The sequence below is a fragment of the Canis lupus genome, chromosome 36 (genome assembly GCF_048164855.1).
Source record: "Canis lupus baileyi chromosome 36, mCanLup2.hap1, whole genome shotgun sequence".
In the NCBI taxonomy this organism is placed as follows: domain Eukaryota; kingdom Metazoa; phylum Chordata; class Mammalia; order Carnivora; family Canidae; genus Canis; species Canis lupus.
In genome coordinates, this window is record NC_132873.1 from 12,941,297 (window position 1) to 12,963,911 (window position 22,615).

The following is a 22,615-nucleotide window of genomic DNA, read 5'->3' on the forward strand; positions in this document are numbered from 1 at the left end:
GCAGGTTCAAGCAACAACAAAAAAGCCCTAGATGAAGTCAGGTCTTTGTGTGCTGAACTGGTAAGTGCTAGGGAATATGGGTTGGTCACTGACAAACTCAGCTACAATTATGTTCCCTCTCATCTGGCGGTAAAACGTTAGAGTGCTAACATTTCTTTTCATCTGGGAAACTATGATCAGTACTTTCATCCAGAGTGCATATGGGAAAACTCACAGATTTTGACACAGGCATATTCTGATCTTCCAAGGTTGTAAAAAAGAAAGAAACATGGTTAAATCTTAGTTTAGTTCAGGAAACCTTACAATATCACCTGGGTGTCTTGGGTTTGTAGAGAAAGATCTCGTTTCCCCAAATTAGTCCCCATGTATTCAAATTTCTTTGAGTTTTTGGTATTAATTGGTCATCTTTTTTTTTTTTAAAGATCTTATTTATTTGAGAGAGCGCACGAGAGAGCATGAGCAAGATGGAGAGGCAGAGGTAGCCTCCAAGCAGACTCCCTGCTGTGTGCTCAATCCCAGGATCCTGGGATCATTACCTGAGCTGAAGGCAGGCACTTAACTGACAGAGCCATTCAGGTGCCCCTAATTGGCAGTCTTGATAAGGAAATTCTTTTAAAGCAAAATTAGACATTCACTAAGAAAGGAGAGAACTGTTGATAATTTAGTTGGAAAGGTCTCAGGTAAACCTTTCTAGATTGGAAGAAAATAAGCAATTTCTTGCAGACCTACATAAATGAATACTCATAGTTTTCCTTATGCTTTCCTGTTTTGACAGTGGAAAGGAGAAGAAGTAAAAAAAAAAAAAATCAGATGATGAATTTCCCTTTGAGGAATTAGATAAATAAGAGTATGAACTCAGTGTGACATTTAGAGAATAAAAAGACTAGTAACGTTTCATTGATTGGAAGTAAGAATACCTTTATATTTGTATAATGTGAAGTTGACAAATTATTTTTGTATTTATTACCCTTTAAATTCTCTACACTTCAGAAATAGATGAGAAAAGTCTGGTTTTGTTTAATTTTACTTGAATGGGAAACAGAAAAAGTTGAATGAAAAACAGTCCTAGAAAAATTGCAATGACGGTTGAAAGACTGACAGAAGAGAAGTTCAAGTGTGCTTGCAAAATGGAGTAATAGCTATAAAATGATAAAGAAATACTTTGTATTGTGGTATATAGACATCAGTGAGGAAAGTAGTACTTCAATTAAAATAAGGTCATTATTTTATATATTTTTTAACTAATTTTATTTTAGACCAGTTTTAGGTTCACAGCAAAACTGAGTAGAAAGTATAGAGAGTTCTTATATATCCCCTGCCCCCTACATGCATAAACTCCCCCATTTTTGACATCCCCTACCACTGTAGTACCATGTAGACACATCATTATCACCCAGAGTCCACAGCTTACAGTAGGGTTCACTTTGGGTGTTAGACATTCTTTGGGTTGGACAAATGTATACGATCTACATCTGCTGTTGTCGTATCATACAGAGTAGTTTCCACTGCCCCACAGATCTTCTGTGTTCTGCTTATTTGACCTTTTTACTATCTCCATAGTTTTGCCTTTTCTAGAGTCTCATAGTTGGAACAATACAGGGTGTAGCCTTTTCGCATTGCCGCCTTTCACTTAGTAATATGCATTTAAGTTTTCTTGATTTCTTTTCCTGACTTGAGAGCCTGTTTCTAGCCCTGAGTAATACTGTTGTCTGGATGTACCGCAGTTTAACTTATCTATTCACCTGTTGAAAGATGTCTGGGTTACTTCCAGGTTTTGGAAATTATGAACAAAACTGCTGTATAAATATTATGTGCAAGTTTTTGTGTAGACATAAATCTTCAGTTTATTTGAGTAAATAACACGAATACAATTGTTGGATTGTGTGGTAAAAGTATGTTTAGTTTTGTAAGAAGTTGCCAAACTTTCTTCCAACGTTGGCTCTATATTTTGCATTCTGACCGAGTAAGAAAGATTTCTGTTGCTCCGCATCTTTGTCAGCGTTTGATGTTAGTGTTCTGGATTTTGGTTATTCCACTGGATGTGCCGTGGCATCTTAGTGATGTTTTAATTTGCAATTCCCTAATGACATACAATGTTGAACATTCTTTTTATGTACTTACTTGCCGTATCAGTATGTTCTGTGGTACGATGTCTGTTCAGGTCTTGCCTGTTTTTTAATTGGATTATTTGTTTTATTATTGTTGAGAAATAAAATATAAAAAGAATTGATTAGGATTTCATTGAATCTGTAGATCAAGTTAGAAAAAGCTGACATAAACAATATTGAGTCTTTGAAAATGGAATATTTAGTTCTTTTATATCTTTCATCAGAGGTTTAAAGTTTTTCTCATACAGATCTTGCACATGTTTTGTAAGACTCATGCTTAAGTTTTTAATTTACGGGTGTGCTAATGTAAATGATACTATGTTTTTAATTCAAATTCCACTTAACATTGCTGGTATATAGGAAAGTGGTTGACTTTTGTATATTAACTGTATCCTACAGCCTTGCTATAATCATTTATTGGTTGCAAGGGGTTTTGTGTGTAATTCTTTTGAATTTTTCCTATATATAATCATGTCATCTGTGAGCCAAAAGTTTTATTTCTCCCTTTCACACCTTGTGTATCTTCTATTTCCTTTTCTTATCGCATTAGGTAGGATTTCTACTGTGATGTTGAAAATGAGAAGTGAGGGGATATATTGCCTTGTTCTTAATCTTAGTGGGGAAAATTTCTGGTTTCTCACCATTTAAAGTATGTTGTAGCTGTAGGTTTTTGGTAGATTATCAGGTTGGGGAAATTCTGTGTAATCCTAGTTAATTGAGAGTTTGTTTTTGTTTTTTTAGTATAACTGAGTGTTTTTGCCCTGAATAGGGGTTGAATTTTGTGAAATGCTTTTTGTGTATCAATTGATAAGATGAGATTATATTAATTGATTTTTGAATATTGAGCTAGTCTTGCATACCTGGGATAAATCCCACTTGATCATAGTATATAAGTCTTTTTATACCATTGTTGAAATTAATTTACTAATGTTTTGTTGAGTTTTTTTACAGCTATCTCGCTGAGAGAGAATGATCTGTAGTTTTCTTGTAATGTTTTCAGTTTTGGTATTAGAGTAATGATGGCCTAAAAAAGAATGAGTTAGGAAATAGTCCCTTTGCTTCTATATTCTGAAAGACATTCTAGAAGATTGGTAAAATTTCTAACTAAAATTTTTGGTAGAATTTACCAGTGGGGCAGCCGGTTTAATAATGTTAAACCCGGCGCAGCGGTTTAGCGCCGCCTGCAGCCTGGGGTGTGATCCTGGAGACCCGGGATCGAGTCCCACAGTCCGGCTCCCTGCATGGAGCCTGCTTCTCTCTCTGCCTGTGTCTCTGCCTCTCTTTCACTCTCTCTGAATAAATAAAAAAATAAATCTTAAAAAAAAAAAAAAAAAGAATTTACCAGTGAACGCATTTAGGCCTGGTGCTTTCTCTTTTGGAAGGTTATTAATTATCCAGTTTCCTTAATAGATATATGACTATTTAGATTGTCTGTTTCTTGTTTTTAAAAATTTACATATTCTACTTCTATCAAACCCAAGAGTATTTTTTTAAGTTTTTTAATTCCAGATAACATAGAGTGTATATTAGTTTTAGGTTTACAATATGTGATCCAGCACTTCCATACAATATCCAATACTCATTACAAGTGCAGTTCTTAATCCTCATCACTTATTTAATTCATCCCGCCACCCACTTCCCTATCTATTTCTTCTTGTATGAGTTTTGGCAGGCTGTGCATCTCAAGGAATTGGCCCATTTCATGTAAGTTATCAAATTGTTCATAACATTCCTTTATGTTCCTTTTACTGTCCATAGGATCTGTGGTGATCTCCTCTTTCTAATGTTAGTAATTTGTGTCATAGTTAGTCTGACTAGAGGCTTATTGTTTTTATTGATCTTTTCTAAGAACCATTTTTTGGTTTTGTTGATTTTCTTGATTTTCTTTTTTCAGTTTTATTGATTTCTCTAGTTTTTATTATTTCCTTTTAGTTACTTTAGCTTAGTATACTCTTCTTTTTCTAGTTTTCTGAAGTAGAAGCTTGGGTGATTGGCTTTAAATTTTTTTTAAAAATATTTATTTATTCATGAGAGACCGAGAAACCGAGACATAGGCAGAGGGAGAAGCAGGCTCTTTGCAGGAGCCGGATGTGGGACTTGATCCTGGATCCCGGGATCACGACCTGAGCCAAAGGCAGCCACTCAACCGCTGAGCCACCCAGGCATTCCATTGGTTTTAGATTAAAAAAAATTTTTTTTAATTTTTAATAATGTATTTAATGCTATAAATTGTGTAACTTTCTCTTACTGCTCCCCATAAGGACTGTTTTCACTGCATCCTACAAGTTTTGGTGGCTTACATTTGCATTTTCATTTCGTTCATAGTATTTTAAAATTTGTCCTCAGATTTCTTCCTTGTTCCATACATGCCTTGAAAGTGTGTAGTTTAATCTCCAAGTATTTGGGGATTTTTCAATTAGTGCTTTTTTTCTTAAGTTTATTTTTTTTAGTTATCTCTACACCTAATATAGGGTTCGAACTCATGACCTGAAGATCAAAAGTTGCATGTTTTTCCAACTGAGCCAGCCAGGCATGCCTGTTTGGTTTTGATTTCTAACTTAATTCCACTGTGGCACGAGAGCAGACATTATATGATTTTTTTTTTTTTAATTAAAGTTTGTTTCATGGCCCAGAATGTAGTCTCTTCTTTGTTCCTTGTTAACTTGAGAAGAATGTGTAATCTGTTCTTGGATGAACTGTTGATGTCAGTTACATCAACTTGATGAATGATTCACCTATATCCTTACTGATTTTCTGCTTGTTGGATCTGTGCATTTCTGATAGAGTGTTACAATCTTCAGCTAAAATAGTGGATTCATTTGTTTCTCATTGCAGTTCTATCAGTTTTTGCCTTATATAATTTGATGCTTTTTTGGTAGGAACATGTGCATTGAAGATTATCTTCTTGAAGGTAGACCTTTTTTTATACTGTAATCCCCCTCTTTATTCATGATAACTTTCCTTGCTCTGAAGTCTGCTCTGTCTGAAATTAGTATAGCTACTCTGGGTTTTTTCTGATTAGCATGTGTTAATGTTAGCATACCATAAGTTTCTCCACCTCTTTACTTTTAATCTGTATGTGTTTTTATATTTAAAGTTGGTTTCTTACAGATGACATATAGTTAAGTCTTGTTTTTTGATCCATCTGGCAATCACTGTCTTTTAATTAGTATAGTACCATTGATGTTTAAAGTGATTACTGATGTATGATTAACATCTACTGTATTTGTCACAGTTTTCTATTTGCTGCCCTTATTCTTTGCTCTTGTTTTTTGTCTTCCACACTTTTTCTGCCTTTCATGGTTTTAACTGAACATTTTATATGATTCCACTTTTTTCCTTTCTCAGAATATCAATTACACTTAAAAAAATAACAAAACTGTTTATAGTGGTAAGGCACCTGAGTGGCCCAGTTGGTTAAGCATCTAACTCTTGATTTCTCCCAGAAGCCCTGCGTCACCCTCAGTGGGGAGTCTGCTTAAGGTTTTCCCCATCTCTCTCTGCCCCTCTGCCTGCTTACATGCACGTGTGTACTCACTCTCTGTCAAATAAATATTTTTTTTTAAAACCTCCTCTTTTTAGTGGTTACCTTTACAGTTAACCCAAACTGGCTTTCAAACCACCCTGTAGACACCTTATAATGATAAATAATCCTAATTCTTTCCTCTCATTTTTTGTATCACTTCTGTCTCTTGTTTCCCTTATGCATAGCATATATAGGCATATATAAAAATACACACATGCTTGAGCACATTCATAATCAATTAAAATTGTTGTTATTCTATTTTGAACAGATTTGTTACCTGTTAAATCCATTAAGAAAAATAAAGTTACTATTTTAACTTCACTTATTCTCCAGTGTTTTTTCTCTCTTTATGTAGATCTGTTTCTGACCTATGTAATTTTCTTTCTCTCTGAAAAACTTCTTTTAACATTTGGCATGTTAGGCAAATGATGTCAACATAATGACGAATATGGCGTGGGTTTTCTTCAAACACAGTGTTTTGAAATGATCGTGGCAAGCCTCTTCACAGTTAAAGAGAAATCCTTAGGGGTGTAAGAAAAATGCTGAAAGTTCTGTAAAAGTACCTTCCTATGTAATGCAGTAAGTTGCTAGTTTATTGGCTTAAAAATGCTACATATCCCACTATGTTAAAAGATCTGAGGAAGTTGCAAATTACTTTGTAGTAGTTGTGAAGATAGTCCCTTGTGGTAAAAAGAAATTATTGATGAAAAAGGCTATCTCTAGATGATATTTTTAATTTTTATTAAACTAGTTTCTATTAGAAGTGAATGTCTTCAAGGACCCACATCAAAAGAAGTATGAGCTCCAGGATATGAAGCTTTAAAGGGTGGACTGGCTTATTCTTGATACAAATGCCAGTGGAAACAACTGCACTAATATTTTTATAACGATTGTTATTGTTTTATTAGAACTCAGATTTTGAAATTCCGTTGATTTTGAGTTGACTGGCTCTAATTCTGTTTTCTCCTTAAGTTCAGCTGTTTTTATTTTAAAGAACATGGAGTTATTCAGCAATAGCAGAAATGCCTGTACTCAATTACAGATTTTTTGTAGTCACCTTTTTGAGTAACAAGGGTAGTCTGATTATTTTTTATCTCATTTCTTTTCTGCCTATCATAGTGTCTTGCAGGGCCATCGCTAGCTTATTTTTGTACAAAAGAAAAAGGTGCTTCTTCCTCTGAGCAGATTTAGATTTGTAGTTGCAGGCTTGAAATGTAGAATTCTTGCTGGATTTTAGCACTGCTGTACTTTCAGCTGGGCCTTTGTGTACTGTATGGTTTGGAAACACTGCATGGTGGCTTGACTTCCTGAATAAAAGAGACATACACATTTACATACACACACACATGCACACACAGTGCTTATTGAACTGCTAACATGTGTGACTTCAGATTATTCCTTTAGCATATATGTTTTGATTAGTTAAAAAAATTCATTAATTTTCTTCATGTTCCTAGTTGTCAATGTTTGATGTTATGCAAGGATTTTAAAAAGACAGTTAAGACTATTTAGCAGACCATTAACTTTCAAAATTCTTTCCATATAAGAAAAAGGATATTGTTTTGATAGTGTGCATAAATATTCCCTAAACTCTTTCTTCCTTTCTTCAGTTGAGGAAAGGGATGTAGGTAGGTAGACAAGCCTAAATTTGCCAATTTGACGTGTGAATTCTTTTAAACTAATACTGAAATTTTCAGTTTAGGCAATTAATTCACAGGATACTGCCAGAGTTTTAGGCAAAATTGCACAAAATATTATAATTATTCTTGTTCCCTTTCATTTCTAATGTCTTTTTAAGTTCCAGTCTCAGATGGTCCTTGGATATTCTAAGCCCCACCCCTTAACTTAGTTTATCACCATGCCAAAATTTATGAAGTTCATGACTGTTTTTTCTCTTTATATTTTGTTTGCTTGTTTATTTTCTCCATGTATGTATACAACTAGGTGGTAGAATGTTAATGTTGTTTACTTGTAGGTCAATGAGGCATAATCTTCCTAAAGACAATGAACATTTTAAATGAGGATTTGTTAACCTAAATGAATCTTATAACATAAAATAGTTTTGAGGGAGGGGTGCATTCATTATATGCTGACATGTCAGAGCAAGAAGACCTCAACATGATAGGATAGATTTTATTTTTCTTTCATTTCATAGTCAAGAATTAGGTATATTACTACAAAAAAAAAAAAAAAAGAATTAGGTATATTTCACAGGGTTTTGCAGGGACCTGTTGGCTTTGCTATCCCCTATCATGCTGCCCTTGTCTGCACTGGTTGTTCACCAGTTGTTCTTCCGATTTTAACACACAAACATTTTTTAATATCAAGACCAGAGGTTGCATGCGTTAATTTGGCTCACATCTGATTGTTAAGGTCCTAGTGACATACTCACACCTAGCTGCTGGTGAGACTAGGAAATATGAGCTACCATGAGCTCAGCTAAAACTGAAAGAGTTCTATTATCAAAAAAGAGGAGAATAGATAATGAGGGAAAATAAATGGTCTGTTCTGTTTGCCTTTGGCCATTCAAATATCCATACACTCTCTTCTCATATAGAAAACACATCCACTCCTCAAGGATGGCAATTCAAAGTCAGTTGCAATAAGCGGAGTAATGTACTCTCAGGTCCAGATTTGTTTTTTTATGATGTAATGCCCTATAAATGAATAGACAAGTTTTCCAACCATCATACCCTTTTGTTTCTTGATGAATGTAGGAGTAGAGATAGGAAAGCTACAGTAAAAACTCCCATTGGGAAAGGAAAATGAGATACATATGATAGGTCCTTACAATAATTGATAAATCTTGCTCTGGACGTACAAAAAGGTCTTGGGAGAATCCTAATTCAACTTTTTTTTTTTTTTTTTTTTTTTTTTTTGTCCTTTGCCGTCCATACTCTCTTGACTTTGCTCTTTGGGAATCATTCCCTTAGCTCTTACCCTTTGTGTCTATATCTGCAATGAATGTTGGAGAGCGTAGCCTTAAGTGGAGGTTGTACTACATTCTCCCCTTGCTTCCTGTTGGTGCAGAGTGGGCTTCCCAGGTAGAGGATGTTAGGTTTGTGGTGTTTTTTGCTACTAGATTTCCCTCAAAATGTGGATTTTCATTCTGTTTGGCTCTAGTCAGTTACCTGTGAGTATATCATGGCCAAAGATCTTACTTGTTCATAGTTGTTGAGTCTACAAACTAGTTGATATACTATTTTCCTCAGACCGTCTAACTCTCCCACAATTCAATAACAGCTACCATCTGAAACAGCACATTTGGGTAAGAATTAGTCTAATTTTTGCTCCTAGGTTCATTCTCAGTTGTGTGACTTAGAACTCTAAAGAAAGGTTCTTGGAATACATTTTTTTTTTTTTTGTATTGTTAGTGGAGAAGCAGTTAGTTGGCTTTTGCATTCCTTTAAGGCCCTATATTATAGATTAGTTAAAATGTCATTTATTTCCTTTACTATATGTCCCTAGTTGTCAATGTTTGATATTATGCAGGGGTTTTTAATTTATTTTTTTAAATATTTATTTATGTATTTATTTATTTTAGGGAGGAGAAAAAGGGTGCAAGTGGGGAGGGGGCAGAGGAAGAGAAGCAGACTCTGCACTAAGCGCAGAGCCTGTCACGGGGCTCAGTCCCACAATCCTGAGATCATGACCTGAGACATTGTCAAGAGTCCCACACTTACCAGCTGAGCCACCCAGGCACCCCTGTTATGCAAGGGTTTTAAAAACATAGTTAAATGTAGTATTTGTATAGTCTTTTACCTCTTCAAGGATAAGATTTTGTGTTTGTTTTTGTTTTTGTTTTTCTATTGAAGTATAATAGAATCTTTCAACAAATGGTTCAGGAACTAAATACCATCCCCTCCCTCTCCCCTGCCCCCAAGAATCTAGATTCTTATCTCACATATACATAGAAATTAACTTGAATTGAGTTATGGATCTGAAAGCCAAAACTCCTTGAACTTTTAGAAACATGAATAAACCTATAACTTTGTGTTAGACAAAGATCTCTTAGGACATAAAATTCTCCATAAAAGGAAAGTTTGATAAATTGAGCTTCATGGAGATTAAAATCTTTTTTTGCTCAAAAGATACCATTAGGAAAATGAAAGGCAAACTATAGACTGGGAACTATAAGTATTTCAAATATACATAGTCTGACACAGGTCTTATATCAATAAAAAGAAGACCCAATTAAATATGAGCCAGAGTGTGACGCCTGGGTGGCTCAGCGGTTGAGCGGCTGCCTTTGGCTCAGGACGTGATCCCCAGGTCCCAGGATCAAGTCCTGCATCGGGCTTCCTGCATGGAGCCTGCTTCTCCCTCTGCCTATGTCTCTGCCTCTCTCTCTCTGTCTCTCATGAATAAATAAATAAAGTCTTTAAAAAAAAAATATGAGCCAGAGATTTGAACAGATACTTAAAGGAAGTTGTAATCCCTTGGGAAGCATAGGAAGCATGTAAAAATACCCTCTACGTCAGTAATTGGAAAACTGAGGTCCATGTACCAAGGCTGGTCCATTGTCTGTTACTTTCTTTTTTAAAAAATTATTTTTATGTGTTTTTTTCAATTGCAGTATAGTTGACATACAATGTTATATTAGTTTTGGGTGTACAGCATAGTGGTTCCACAATTTTATGCATTATGCAATGTTCACCATTGGTAAGTATAGTTACCATCTGTTACCATACAAACTTACTACAGTATTATTGACTATATATAGTTACATATAACTAAGCTATACCCATTTTTATCGCAACTCATATATATTAGAACTGGAAATTTGTCCTTTTAATCCCCTTCACCTATTCTCTCCATCCCCCCAACCTCCTCCCCTCTGGCAACCACCGGTTTGTTCTTAATATTTATTAAATATCTGTTTCTGTTTTTTGTTAATTCATTTTTAGATTTCACATATAGGTGAAATCATATGGTATCTGTCTTCTTCTATCTGACTTATTTCACTTAGTATAATACCCTCTAGGTCTATCTGTGTTTTAACATAATATGGTCATATTTTGTTCTTTTTTTGGCTGAGTGATATTCTAATTTGTGTGTGTGACATATTTATCCATTTACCTATCAATGGACACATCAATAGGTTGCTTATATATCTTGGCTATTGTAAGTAATGCCACAGTTAATATAAGGGTGCATATATCTTCTTGAATTAGTGTTTTTATTTTCTTTGGTAAATACATGGCAGTGGAATTACTGGATCTTTCTATTTTTAATTTTTTGAAGAACTTCCATACTATTTTCCATTGTGGCCACACCAATTTACATTCCTACCAGCAGTGCATGAGAGTTTCCTTTTCTCCATATTCTCACCAACACTTATTCTTGTTTTGTTTTGTTTTTTGATACTAGCCATTCTGACTGGTGTGAGGTGATACCTCATTGTGGTTTTGATTTGCATTTCCTTTATAATTAGTGATGTTGAACATCTTTTCATATATATGTTAGCTATTTGTGTGGCTTCTTTGAAAAAATGTCTATTCAGGTCCTTTGCCCATTTTTAAATCTGATTATTAGTTTCTTTGGTGTTGAGTTGTATGGGTTCTTTATATATTTTGAACATTAGCCCCTTTTTAGATATATCATTTGCAAATATTGTCTCCCATTTGGTAGGTTGCCTTTTTTTTTTGTTTTGTTGATGTTTCCTTTGTTATGCAAAAGTTTATAGTTTGATGTAGTCCCAATACTTTGTATTTGCTTTTGTCACCCTTGCCTGAGGAGGCCTATCCAGAAAAATGTTAAGTGCAATGGCCAGGAGATTACAGCCTGTGTTTTCTTTTAGGAGTTTTGTGGATTAAGTTTTTAATCCATTTTGAGTTTATTTTTGTGTATGGTGTAAGAAAATGGTCTACTTCATTATATTGCCTGTAGCGGTATAGTTTCCCCAATACCATTCATTGAAGAGACTATCTTTTCCCCATTGTATATTCTTGCTTCTGTTGTTCATACATTAATTGATCATATAAGCATGGGTTTATTTCTGGACTCTGTTCTAGTGATCTATGTGTCCGTTTTTGTGCCAGAAACATTCTTTTTTGATTTCTTTACCTTTATAGCTTGAAATCTGGGATTATGATCCTCCATCTTTGTTCTTTGTTCTCAAGGTTCTCAAGGTTACCCATTGCATGGTTTTTGTAAACAAAGTTTTATTGGAATACCACCACACTCATTCATGTATGGCTGCTTTCATACTATAATGGCAGAGTAGTTATTAAAGAGATCAGGTGGCCCAGAAAGCCTAAAATAGTTACTATCTGCCTCTTTACCTAAAATATTTGCCAAACCCTGATCCAAAGGAATAAAATTCCAGGGAAAGATAAACTCTTTCTAGGTGAGCAATCAACAGTAGAGAAGTTTGGTCTAATTCAGCATATTTTTCCCAGGACAATCCTTATTTTTCTTGGGATTGTTATTTTTCACAATTGGATCTTCTTTTTTGATTTTTCTATAGTAGTTAACTCATTATTACTGGTAAGCTAATTTTTATGTTAAAGGCAAAATCAATATGTTTCTCTTTAATCTTGGTATTTTAGGATGTAATATTAGGAAACTCTATCTTGGGGATCCCTGGATGTCTCAGTGGTTTAGCGCCTGCCTTTGGCTCAGGGCGTGATCCTGGAGTCCTGGAATCAAGTCCCACATCGGGCTCCCTGCATGGAGCCTGCTTCTTCCTCTGCCTGTGTCTCTGCCTCTTTCTCTCTGTATCTCATGAATAAATAAATAAAATCTTAAAAAAAAAAAAAAAAAAGCAAGCAAGCTCTATCTTATTCTGGGAACTACACTTCAGGATCAAAGCAGGGATGTAGGTTATGGTGTCGACCAGAGGTTAATATCAAGAGAAGTTGTACTTAAAACTACTTGGTCTAAATAGCTTGTACTTATTTTATTCAACAAGTTAGGTGATGACTGCAAATGGGCAAGGATGGGGACTGATGGAATCTGCTGCCTTTCTGAGGACTGACTAGTCTCACTGGTTAGGTGGTCTCCACTCACAGAACCTTTATTTTCACTGAAATCAGAAGCCCCATCTTATGATCAGCTTGTGGTGGTCTGTGATTTGTTCAGCACAATCCAGGGAGATGCAGGAAGTCAATATTCTCAGTGGTCTGGCAGGCCAGGCTTACATGCTAATTGGAAGACTAGACACGCTCAGTACGCATTAGCTTTGTTCTCACCAGTTACCTTCTAAGTTTTATAAGCCATTAAATCATTGGTTATATAAGTTGTTTATGTGAGACATGTTTTGATTTTGAGATACAAGTGTTAATCTCCTTTGAGTGATATAGCCATCTGTGTATCTGTAACATGTTTAAAACCCTAATTATTTTTTAGAAAAACGTTTTCAAACAAGAGAGCATTTTTGGTGGTAAAGCTTGTTTGCCATTTTTAAGCATAGCAAACAGATTTTATTCAGTCTGTTAAAATACAGGATAAGGTACAGAGAATTCATTTCACATATTACAAAGCCCTAGAATTGTTTACTTTAAATTTAATCTGATGTTACTATTTTTTCCTGTGGTAGTATAATTAAATGTACTGTATGGACATGAAAATAATTTTTTTTAAAGATTTTATTTATTTACTCATGAGAGACACACAGAGAGGGAGAGGCAGAGACACAGGCAGAGGGAGAAGTAGGCTCCACGCAGGGAGCCTGACATGGGACTCGATCCCCGGTCCCCAGAATCGCACCCTGGGCTGAAGGCGGTGCCAAACCACTGAGCCACCAGGGCTGCCCTGAAAATAATTTTTATAACTAGTTTCACTATCAGAATGTTTTTACCAGAAGTACAATAAGATGAGCTCCGTAATTTTTTTCTTCTTTAGGTAATCATGAGTTTGGCAATCAAGCAAAATTGCATGTTATAGGGAAATTTTTCAACTGGAATAAAATTTAATGGAAGAATGTTTAGGATCATCTTTGATTTCCCCATGTGTATTCCCATACCATACTTCTACAAGAGATCACTTTCAGCTTTAAAGTGATTCTTGAATCCACCCTCTTATCTTCACATCTCTTCTTTTTTTATTTTTATTTTTATTTTTTTCTTCATCTCTTCTTTATCTTACACTCCCTTCTTAGTTCATGCCATTTTCATTTTTTATTCAGTGTTTTAGTCAGATTAGACTCTAGAGTAAAAAATTAACCTTCTAATCTCAGTGGTTTAACACAGCAAACGTTTACTGTGGTTTACATAAAAGCCAGTGTGGTTTTTGATCCTAGGACCCCAAGATCATGACCTGAGCAGAAGGCAGACTTAGCCAACAGAATCACCCAGGTGCCCCTTAACAGTTTTGATTTAAAGTTATCCATAAGATTACTTTATTCTTGCATCTTCTCGATGGTTCTTTGATTTGCCCTTTTCCTTTCCTGCTTCATGAAATTTGGCTTTACGTTCAAGGATCTTTTTGCAGTCTTTGTCCAGTTTTAGCCTAGTGATAACCACCTTGCTAGGGTGAATGCCTACATGGACAGTTGTGCTGTTTGCCTTTTCTTGCTGTACTCATTCAGTGTAAATGATATATTTCTTCCTGTAAACCTGGACTACTTTGCCAATATGCTGACCTTTGTAGTGTCCTTATACAACCTGTACTTCATCCCTTCAGATGGGCATGGATCAAATATTGTACTTCTGTCTCAGCTGTTTGGAAAGAGGGAAAGAGGTAATTTTCCTGCAAATGTGGGAGGGTGCATTGAAACACTTTTTATAGTTCTTGTTCCGGTCAGAGGTCACAAAGGAATTGAACTTCATTTTGACTACTGGCTCTTCAACAATGGCCACAAAAAGGAAGAACTAATTTTTTTTAAGTTTATTTATTTATTTAAGTAATCCTCAACATGTAGCATGGAGCTTGAACTCACAGCCCGAGATCAAGAGTTGCATGCTTTTCTGACTGAGCCAGCCAGGTGCTCCTCCACTTAAATATGATTTTGAATAGGCATTCTCTTTTATTATTTTCACAATTATGTGTGTCAAAAAAGTGTGTCAAATTTACAGAAGCACGGTAATGACTACAAACTGAATAAATAATAACAAGAGAATTCCTAACTTATATGAAGGTCTCCTCAATCATATTATGTACAATTAAAATCTTAACAAAAGTAGCCCTGAGGGATATTGATTTAATGTAAAAATCCTGTTAAATGAATAAAGTCTATACAGTAAAGTTATAATTGTATTCTGTTTCTCTGACAACAACTGATCTTTTATTTTTGTAAGGTTTTATTTAAATTCCAGTTAGTTAACATACAGTGTATTATTCGTTTCAGGTGTGTAGTTTAGTGATTCAACACAATACCCAGTGCTCATCACAACAAATGATCTTTTATTTATTTTATTTTTATTTATTTAATATTTTTAAAGATTTTATTTTTAAGTAATCTCCATGTCCATCATGGGGCTTAAACTCACAACCCCAAGATCAAGAGTCACATGCTTTACCAACCAAACCAGCCAGGCAACCCAGCAAATGATCTTTTAGAATAAATGTTTTCTCTGGCTAAAATTTGTATAGGAGACTTTCAATTATGGTTAAATGTGTAAAATTAATAAACTTTTTTATTTATTTATTTATTTTATTTATTTTATTTTTTATTTTTTTTTCAATTTTTATTTATTTATGATAGTCACAGAGAGAGAGAGAGAGAGAGGCAGAGACACAGGCCGAGGGAGAAGCAGGCTCCATGCACCGGGGGCCCGATGTGGGATTCGATCCCGGGTCTCCAGGATCGCGCCCTGGGCCAAAGGCAGGCGCCAAACCGCTGCGCCACCCAGGGATCCCTAAACTTTTTTTTTTAGAACAGTTTTAGGTTCATAGCAAAATTCAGCAGAAAATGCAGAGTTCCCATGTAACTCCTGTCCATAGACTGATAGACCCCCCTCCCCACTATCAATATACTGCATGCCAGAGTAGTGCATTTGTAACAGTCTGTGAACCTACACTGACAAATCATTATCACTTAAAGTCCATACTTTACATTAGGATTCACTCTTATGGTTTTGGCAGTAAATGTAATTTTTAGACAAGTTTCTTTTCTTTCTTTCTTTCTTTCTTTCTTTCTTTCTTTCTTTTTTTTTTTTTTTTTTACAGATTTTATTTATTTGAGAGAGATAGAGAGAGAGAGAGGGCATGTGTATGAGCAGGGTAAGGGACAGAGGGAGAAGCAGACTCCCCTCTGAGCAGGGAGCCTGATGCAGGGCTCAGTCCCAGGACCCCGGGATCATGATCTGAGCCAAAGGCAGATGCTTAACCAACTGGCACCCCTAGACGAGTTTTTCATAAAGTTTGTGTTCTACCATTAAGTATTTATTTGTTTTAATTTATACCTTCAATTTCTGTCACATTTTCCTTTGCAATCTGAAGGTCTTAATTAATTCCAAATAATTGTTTTCTAGTTGGAGTGGTTAGAATATTTTCACAAAGTAATTAATTTATAATCTCACAAAGTATGGATTAGAGCAGTGCCACTGCCAAAAGATAGAGGAGCTAGGGTTCAACCGTTATTTTCAAATATGACGGAAAGTCTTTAAATATTTTGTTATCTTTGGGCTATGAATCCTGGGAATCAGGTTTTAACAAGCTGACACTTTGTGACAGTATATTTAAACTGATTTCAGGTAATTAGGTAACAGTGACTACTGTTTTAACAAATGAAAATTGCATATAATAAAATTGAGTATTCTGGTTTGTTACATAGATTTAGATCTAGCATAGTTCTCAAATGACCTATCCGGTACTTCTGCTTACATATAAGAGCTTCATGTAACAGTTTATACGTGGTGTTAGTATTATCATTCCTGTTTCCTTTCTTTTCTTGGCCCATTCCTATTTCAGCCCTTGTTCATACTAATAAAATGTTAAGTAGCAGAAGAAGTTATCTTATTACTAGATATATAATAATAAAAACACCTGTTTATGGGATAGAAAGATAAGGAAGTTAAGTCTTTTTCTTTGATAAGAAGTTGATTTCTGATTCTTCTTTCATGTAATTAGATGTTTTATAAAGGAATTCGGGATTATATGGCAGGATTCAAGGAATTTATTAAGTAGTCTGTGAAAACTTGATTACTTTTGTTCTTTGACTAACAGTGTTTGTCTTATTCACAGTAACTGTAGTACTGAATGGAAGTGGCTTGTAGACAGAGCGAGAGTTGGCAGCCGATGGACATGGCTTCAAGCCCAAATTTCAGAGCTAGAATACAAAATCCAACAACTCACGGATGTTCACAGGCAGATTCGTGCATCCAAGGTATTGTCTATATTCTTATGTTTAAAAATAATTATTGCTGTTTTAGTTTCTCATCTCTCCACACAAAGTAATTGTTACAAGGCTTTATAACAATGTAGTTAAAATATTAACATTTTTGATATATCAGTTGCTATTAGTTGAAGCTATCATTGTAATGTCTTTGTATTTATCATGATAATTTTATCATATTTGAGCAGTTCACAGCTTCTTCATTGGATTCCAATTAATAGAAATTAGATACACTTTTATAAACTGCTACTTTTTTGGCATTTATTTTCACATGTGTGGAAAATTCTGAATATATTTTATTGAATCTCCTTAGAGGTTTTGTTTTGTTTTAAGAAAATTATAAACACAAAAAAATCTCTAGAAAGCAATATAATGGACCTCCAAATTCATTAAATGTTAAATTTTTACTACTTGGGTTTAGTTTTTAGTGTCATAAAGCATTACCTGTACCGTTGAGGTACTTATATAGTCCTTCCTGATCTCATTTTCTTTCCCCTTGTTGCTGTAGTCACTACTTTGATTCCAGCATGTTTTGATATTTATTTTTTATGTATGTTTTTATACTATTGGCACATAGATATATGTGTCTACAACTGGTATTTATTTTTCCATGATTTTTACAGTCTACGTTGATGACATATATGCTACAAACTCTTCTGTGACTTCCTTCTTTTTGTTCAGAATAAATTTATAGGTCCTATATGTTACTTAATTATATGAATGAGATGGAATTGTAATACGATGGAATGTTTATCTTTTTTCCTATTTTCTATTGATAGACATATGTATTATTTATTTTTATCTAGTAAAAACAATACTGTAATGACTGTCTTTTTTGTTTTTTTGTGAACTATGGAGAGTTCTTGGTATATGCTGAAAAATGGAAGTGCTGGATCTTAGGCCCAACTATCTTCCGCTGTCCCATACTTACTGATGTGATTGGATAATTAATATTGCCATTGGCAGTGCATGAGAGCTCCTGTTTCTCCACATCCTTGCCAATGTTTTGTAATTTTTGACCTTTTCATTTTTCCAGTGTAATGAGTATGAAATCTTATTTCTGTTTTAATTTAATTGTTCCTTAGTATTGAGAATTGGGCCTCAGTGTAATTGACCATCAGGTGTTTTTTGTCTAAGAATTAATTTACCTTTTGTATTCACTCTTTTTGGTGGAATGTGGGGAAGAGGGCAATGGTTGGTGGAGATGTTTGTGAATTCCTTTTAAATTTTGGAGACTGTTCTTGATCAGTTATAAATATTACAGATCTCTCATTTTGTAGCTTATCTTTTCATTATTTTAGTATATATAACAGAAAAAATGCATATTCTTTATGTGTTCAATATAGAATTCTTTATTAAACTTACTGACTTCATTGTATATATCTGCTATATTTTTGTTTATACTTCTTGATCATTCCATTTATGGTATATATTTTTATTTATACTTCTTGATCATTCCATTTATGGTATAGATTTGTTAAAATTTCCCCTATCATTATGAATTTTTCAGTTTCTTATGGTAATTCTGTTAGTTTTTGCTTCTTTCTTTTTGAAGTAATGCTGTTTCATAGATACAAATTTTTTATTATTTTAGGTATTTCTTTTTATAAACTGAATTGCTAGATTCAAAAATCAACTCTGATCAGTTTTTATTCTTTATTTGCCCTTATTCTCCTCTCTTTGTATTTATGTCTTGTTTTTTTTACCTCTCATTGAATTGGTAGAATTTGCTTTGTTCTTTTCTGTTTCCTCTGCTGGTTTAGAAGCTATTCATTTTTTTTTTTTTAATTTTTATTTATTTATGATAGTCACAGAGAGAGAGAGGCAGAGACATAGGCAGAGGGAGAAGCAGGCTCCATGCACCGGGAGCCCGACGTGGGATTCGATCCTGGGTCTCCAGGATTGCGCCCTGGGCCAAAGGCAGGCGCTAAACCGCTGCGCCACCCAGGGATCCCTAGAAGCTATTCATTATTCTTTGTCATTACTCCTAATTTTTAATATATTTCTTTTATTTATTTATTTATTTATTTATTTATTTATTTATTTATTTATTTAATTTTTTATATATTTCTTAACTAAAAGTAATCCTAACAATAAAAAGTACTCAGTATTTTTATATTCTTTTTACTTACAACATGAATTTTAATACTTTCTAAATACTCATTGAATATATCAACTACAATCTAGTTGCTTTTTTTTGCAGTCAGTAATTATATTTCTAACTAATTTTATTAAAAATACGCTTTCGATTCTTTTGTGCTCTATCTATAAAGTTAGTTTACAGGGTAAGCTGCTATAACAAGGAAACTGCCAAATATTGCAGCTTTATAAAGGTATATAACACTTCAAAAGTGAGGAAGTGAATACTGGCTGGTGGAGCAACTTGTTTTTTTTTTTCCTCTTTTGCTGCTCTCTTATACTCTAGGGTAATGACTAGGGTTGACTGCACTGTTAAACAGTGTTGTAGTCATCTGTTATTCTGGACCTTGGGAAGTTAGAAGTGCAGCATAGTTTGTCTTAAAGTGAGAGACGACTTGGAAGTTGTACTACTTTGTGTCACATTCATCGGCCCAAATTTAGGCACATGTCTGCAGCTAGATATATAGGAGGGAAGGTGAATAATACAGTTTTAAGATAAGAAGTTGTATTTATAGATAAAACTCCAGTAGGAGTGGAGTTCTGAGTTAAAAAAAAAAAAAAAAGAGGAAAGTGGATACTGGGAAGTTTGTTGTCTCTTCTACACTACTTTTTCTTTCTTGGTTTACATTTTGCTGAAATATATTTTTTAGTAATTTATGTCTCAAATACCTTTATTTAACTCTCACTCGTCAGTGATACTTTAGGTCAATATTAAATCTAATTTGATGGTTATTTTGCCTTTTAAAGATCCTATTTCACTGTTTTCTTTGATACTGCTGAGCAGTCTGTCAGTGGAATTCTTTTTCCTTTGTAGGTACTTTGTCTTTTCTATCTGATAACTTAAAAACAAATTTTTTTTGTTTATTTGATGTTGTACAGTTTTTTTGCTAATAGATATTTAGTTATGGGTTTATCTTTATTTTGTTTATCTTGTTCTCAGAAGACACATTTTTTGTAATTCACTGAATTTTGACAAATATATAGTTGTGTAATCATCACCATTATCTCCCCTCCTAGTTATTGACCTGTTTCTATAGAAGGGAAAAAAAGTGCTTGTTTCATAAGACAGTTGATAGAAATAAACTTTCTCATACATTGACTTAAAAATTCTATCTGTCAGATGCTCATATTGAGGTGTTCTCTAAAGAGTTGAAAATAAGAGTTATTGGAGAAGGTAGGTTTTATTGGAGAAGGTAGGTTTATAAGAGGATAGAGATTTGGAGTTATTTCAGTAGAAATGGGAGTTAAAGTTATTATATTTAGCAATTTTTAAATAAAATTCATTTACTTCTTCTTCCTGTCTTATTTTCTGCCTTCCCTCCTCCTTTCCTTCACCCATTTTTCCTTTCCCATAGTTGTTGGAGAAATATGTGCTTAAACTCACAGAGTTCTTACATTTTTAGAAATGTATAAGCAAATGATTACACAAGTAGATGTTGTTTTAATGTCAACCAGGAGAAATGTAACATGGGATTTTCCCAGCTTAAAGACACACTGTTTCCCCCAAATTATGAGCTGTTTGCTTGGAACTCAAAGTATATTTTCCCATTGAAGCAATAATATAAAGAGTTCTCATAACAATCCCATGAAATACTATTTAATTTAAATATTACTAAATATGTTTTTGTAACGTTTTTATGGAAAACTGTATTCTACATCATGAATCTATGGACATAATGGAGATAATATTCTAAGGTTGATGGTGATTGGTCTGAAAAGAAAAAGCTGAGAAGGAAACGAATCAGAGTTTTTAACCATACAGTCATCCATGTGGTTAGCCCAACATTACCTAGGGACTGCACATAAGTAAAGATAAGTAAGTTTTAGGTACAATCATAAGTTTATATTCTGATAGGGGAGATAGATCATATGGATAATTGTGATTTAAGGTAATAGGTACAATGATACATGTTTTTAATAAGATATAGGAGTGGCATAGAGGGAATACATTAACTCTTTTTTTAGGGATTAACTGGTCAGAGAAAACAGTAAAGAGGTGATACCTTAGTATGATTTTGGAAGATAAATAATAGTTTGCTTGATGAACCAGTAGAACTGGAAGAGGGCATTCCTTGACGGTTTGAAAACATGAAACAACATAATATGTTTTTGGAATGACAAAATAGAGCGATATTCAAAGGAGTAGAAAGTATGAGTTGTGTAAGGATGGGAGAGGAAATAGGAAGGAATGAATTGTAGAAGTTGGTTGATGATGTCTATAGGAAGGTGAATAGAAGGATAGACATAAAACCTGAGGCTTATTACCTGTTCTATCTGTTGGATTTGAGGAAACTATGTTCAAGAATAATTTCCTAATGAAAGTAGTGTTTCTCATTTTAACTCTGTCTTCACTGAAGCCTTCAGTTGTAGTGATTTCCCAATTCTTTCAGAATCATCAGATAATTTCTCCTCTCTGATTATTTACTTTAAAGGATATATCACAAGCATTTTTGTAGTAAACAGAAGTCTCAGAACAAGTCAAGTTTAAATAATTTGGAAATTTCTAAAGAAGTGGATTCCTAGCTAAATTGATGATTAAGTTTTATACTTGAATCTGCACAGTCTGTTTCATATTTTATGACTTGAGAAAGTTCATATTTTATGACTTGCGTGTTATAAACAGTGCTGTATACTTGTTTAAGCATTTTTAAAAGTTCATGTAACATCTAGGGGGCTAAATTATTTTTAGGAAAGAAATCTAACTTCCCAGTAATAATTTATATGACTTTACATTTTTATTGGTTCAGGATAGATATGTATCTGGCCCTCTGTTTTCTTAAGAATCACATTATATTTACTCTATGGAAAATGTCATTAAGTCATTTTAATAACTTATTTTAGTAGTTTCTCCTTACATTTCTTGGGAATTAAGATGTTTAATTGCTTATTTATGTGCAGTTTAGTTGAACTATTATACTAAATAGAGAAAATAGCACTTTCTTTGCTCTTCTAGTTTCTTGAGTTACTGTAATTAAACTGAGACATATGTAACCATATGTTACCATATGTTATCTTGAATGAATTTTCTATTTAATTTATTTTGAAAGTTTAAAAAAATCCTTTTCAGGTAAATAAGAGATACAGGTAAGAGAAAGAGGTTGAGTGGTGTTTTTTTATTAATATCGTGTTTAAGTAAGTGCTACTTGGTAACGCTGGTCAGGAAACACTAAGCAGAGAGATGCCTGGATGGCTCAGAGCCTCTGCCCTCAGCTCAGAGAGGGATCCCAGGGTCATGGATGGAGTGCTGCATCAGGCTCAAGCCTGCTTCTTCCTCTGCCTGTGTCTCTGCCTCTCTCTCTGTGTCTCTCATGAATGAATAAATAACATCCTTAAAAAAAAAAAAGAAACACTGAGTGGATTTACTAGTAGATCTACATGTTTTGGGTCATTAAGCTGTCATTTCCCCCTTCTTTGACATATTGGGGTGGTCTAACTTACGTTAAAATTTTTACAGAAAAGAAATTCAATATTAGCGGCATTCCTTCCTTGTTCTTCCAACAGTTTGTCAACACATTACAACTTCCATGTTTCTCCTTTTGTTTGCTTAAGCTTTTACTAAAACAA

At 34.1% G+C, this 22,615-nt stretch overlaps 1 protein-coding gene, 1 long non-coding RNA gene and 1 pseudogene across 12 annotated transcripts in view; 1 reads left to right on the forward strand and 2 right to left on the reverse strand.

The window, feature by feature from the left end:
- The window catches only part of KANSL1L (KAT8 regulatory NSL complex subunit 1 like), a 130,808-nt gene that overhangs the window by 24,809 nt on the left and 83,384 nt on the right, over positions 1-22,615 (forward strand). For all 11 annotated transcript variants that reach the window (XR_012024689.1, XM_072812614.1, XM_072812607.1 and 8 more), the window contains one exon: positions 16,762-16,903. Coding sequence is in view for 10 of the 11 variants with exons in the window: in XM_072812614.1 (XP_072668715.1) it covers positions 16,762-16,903 (142 nt within the window). In the remaining variant the exon portion in view is untranslated. The remainder of the gene's footprint in view (positions 1-16,761; positions 16,904-22,615) is intronic.
- The window catches only part of LOC140625335 (uncharacterized), a 70,285-nt gene continuing 54,024 nt past the window's right edge, over positions 6,355-22,615 (reverse strand). The window contains exons 6-7 of the long non-coding RNA XR_012024690.1: positions 8,796-8,884; positions 6,355-6,941 (exon numbers count right to left, since the gene is read on the reverse strand). This is a non-coding gene — a long non-coding RNA (uncharacterized lncRNA). The remainder of the gene's footprint in view (positions 6,942-8,795; positions 8,885-22,615) is intronic.
- On the reverse strand, positions 13,744-14,629 carry LOC140625431 (large ribosomal subunit protein uL24-like; annotated as a pseudogene).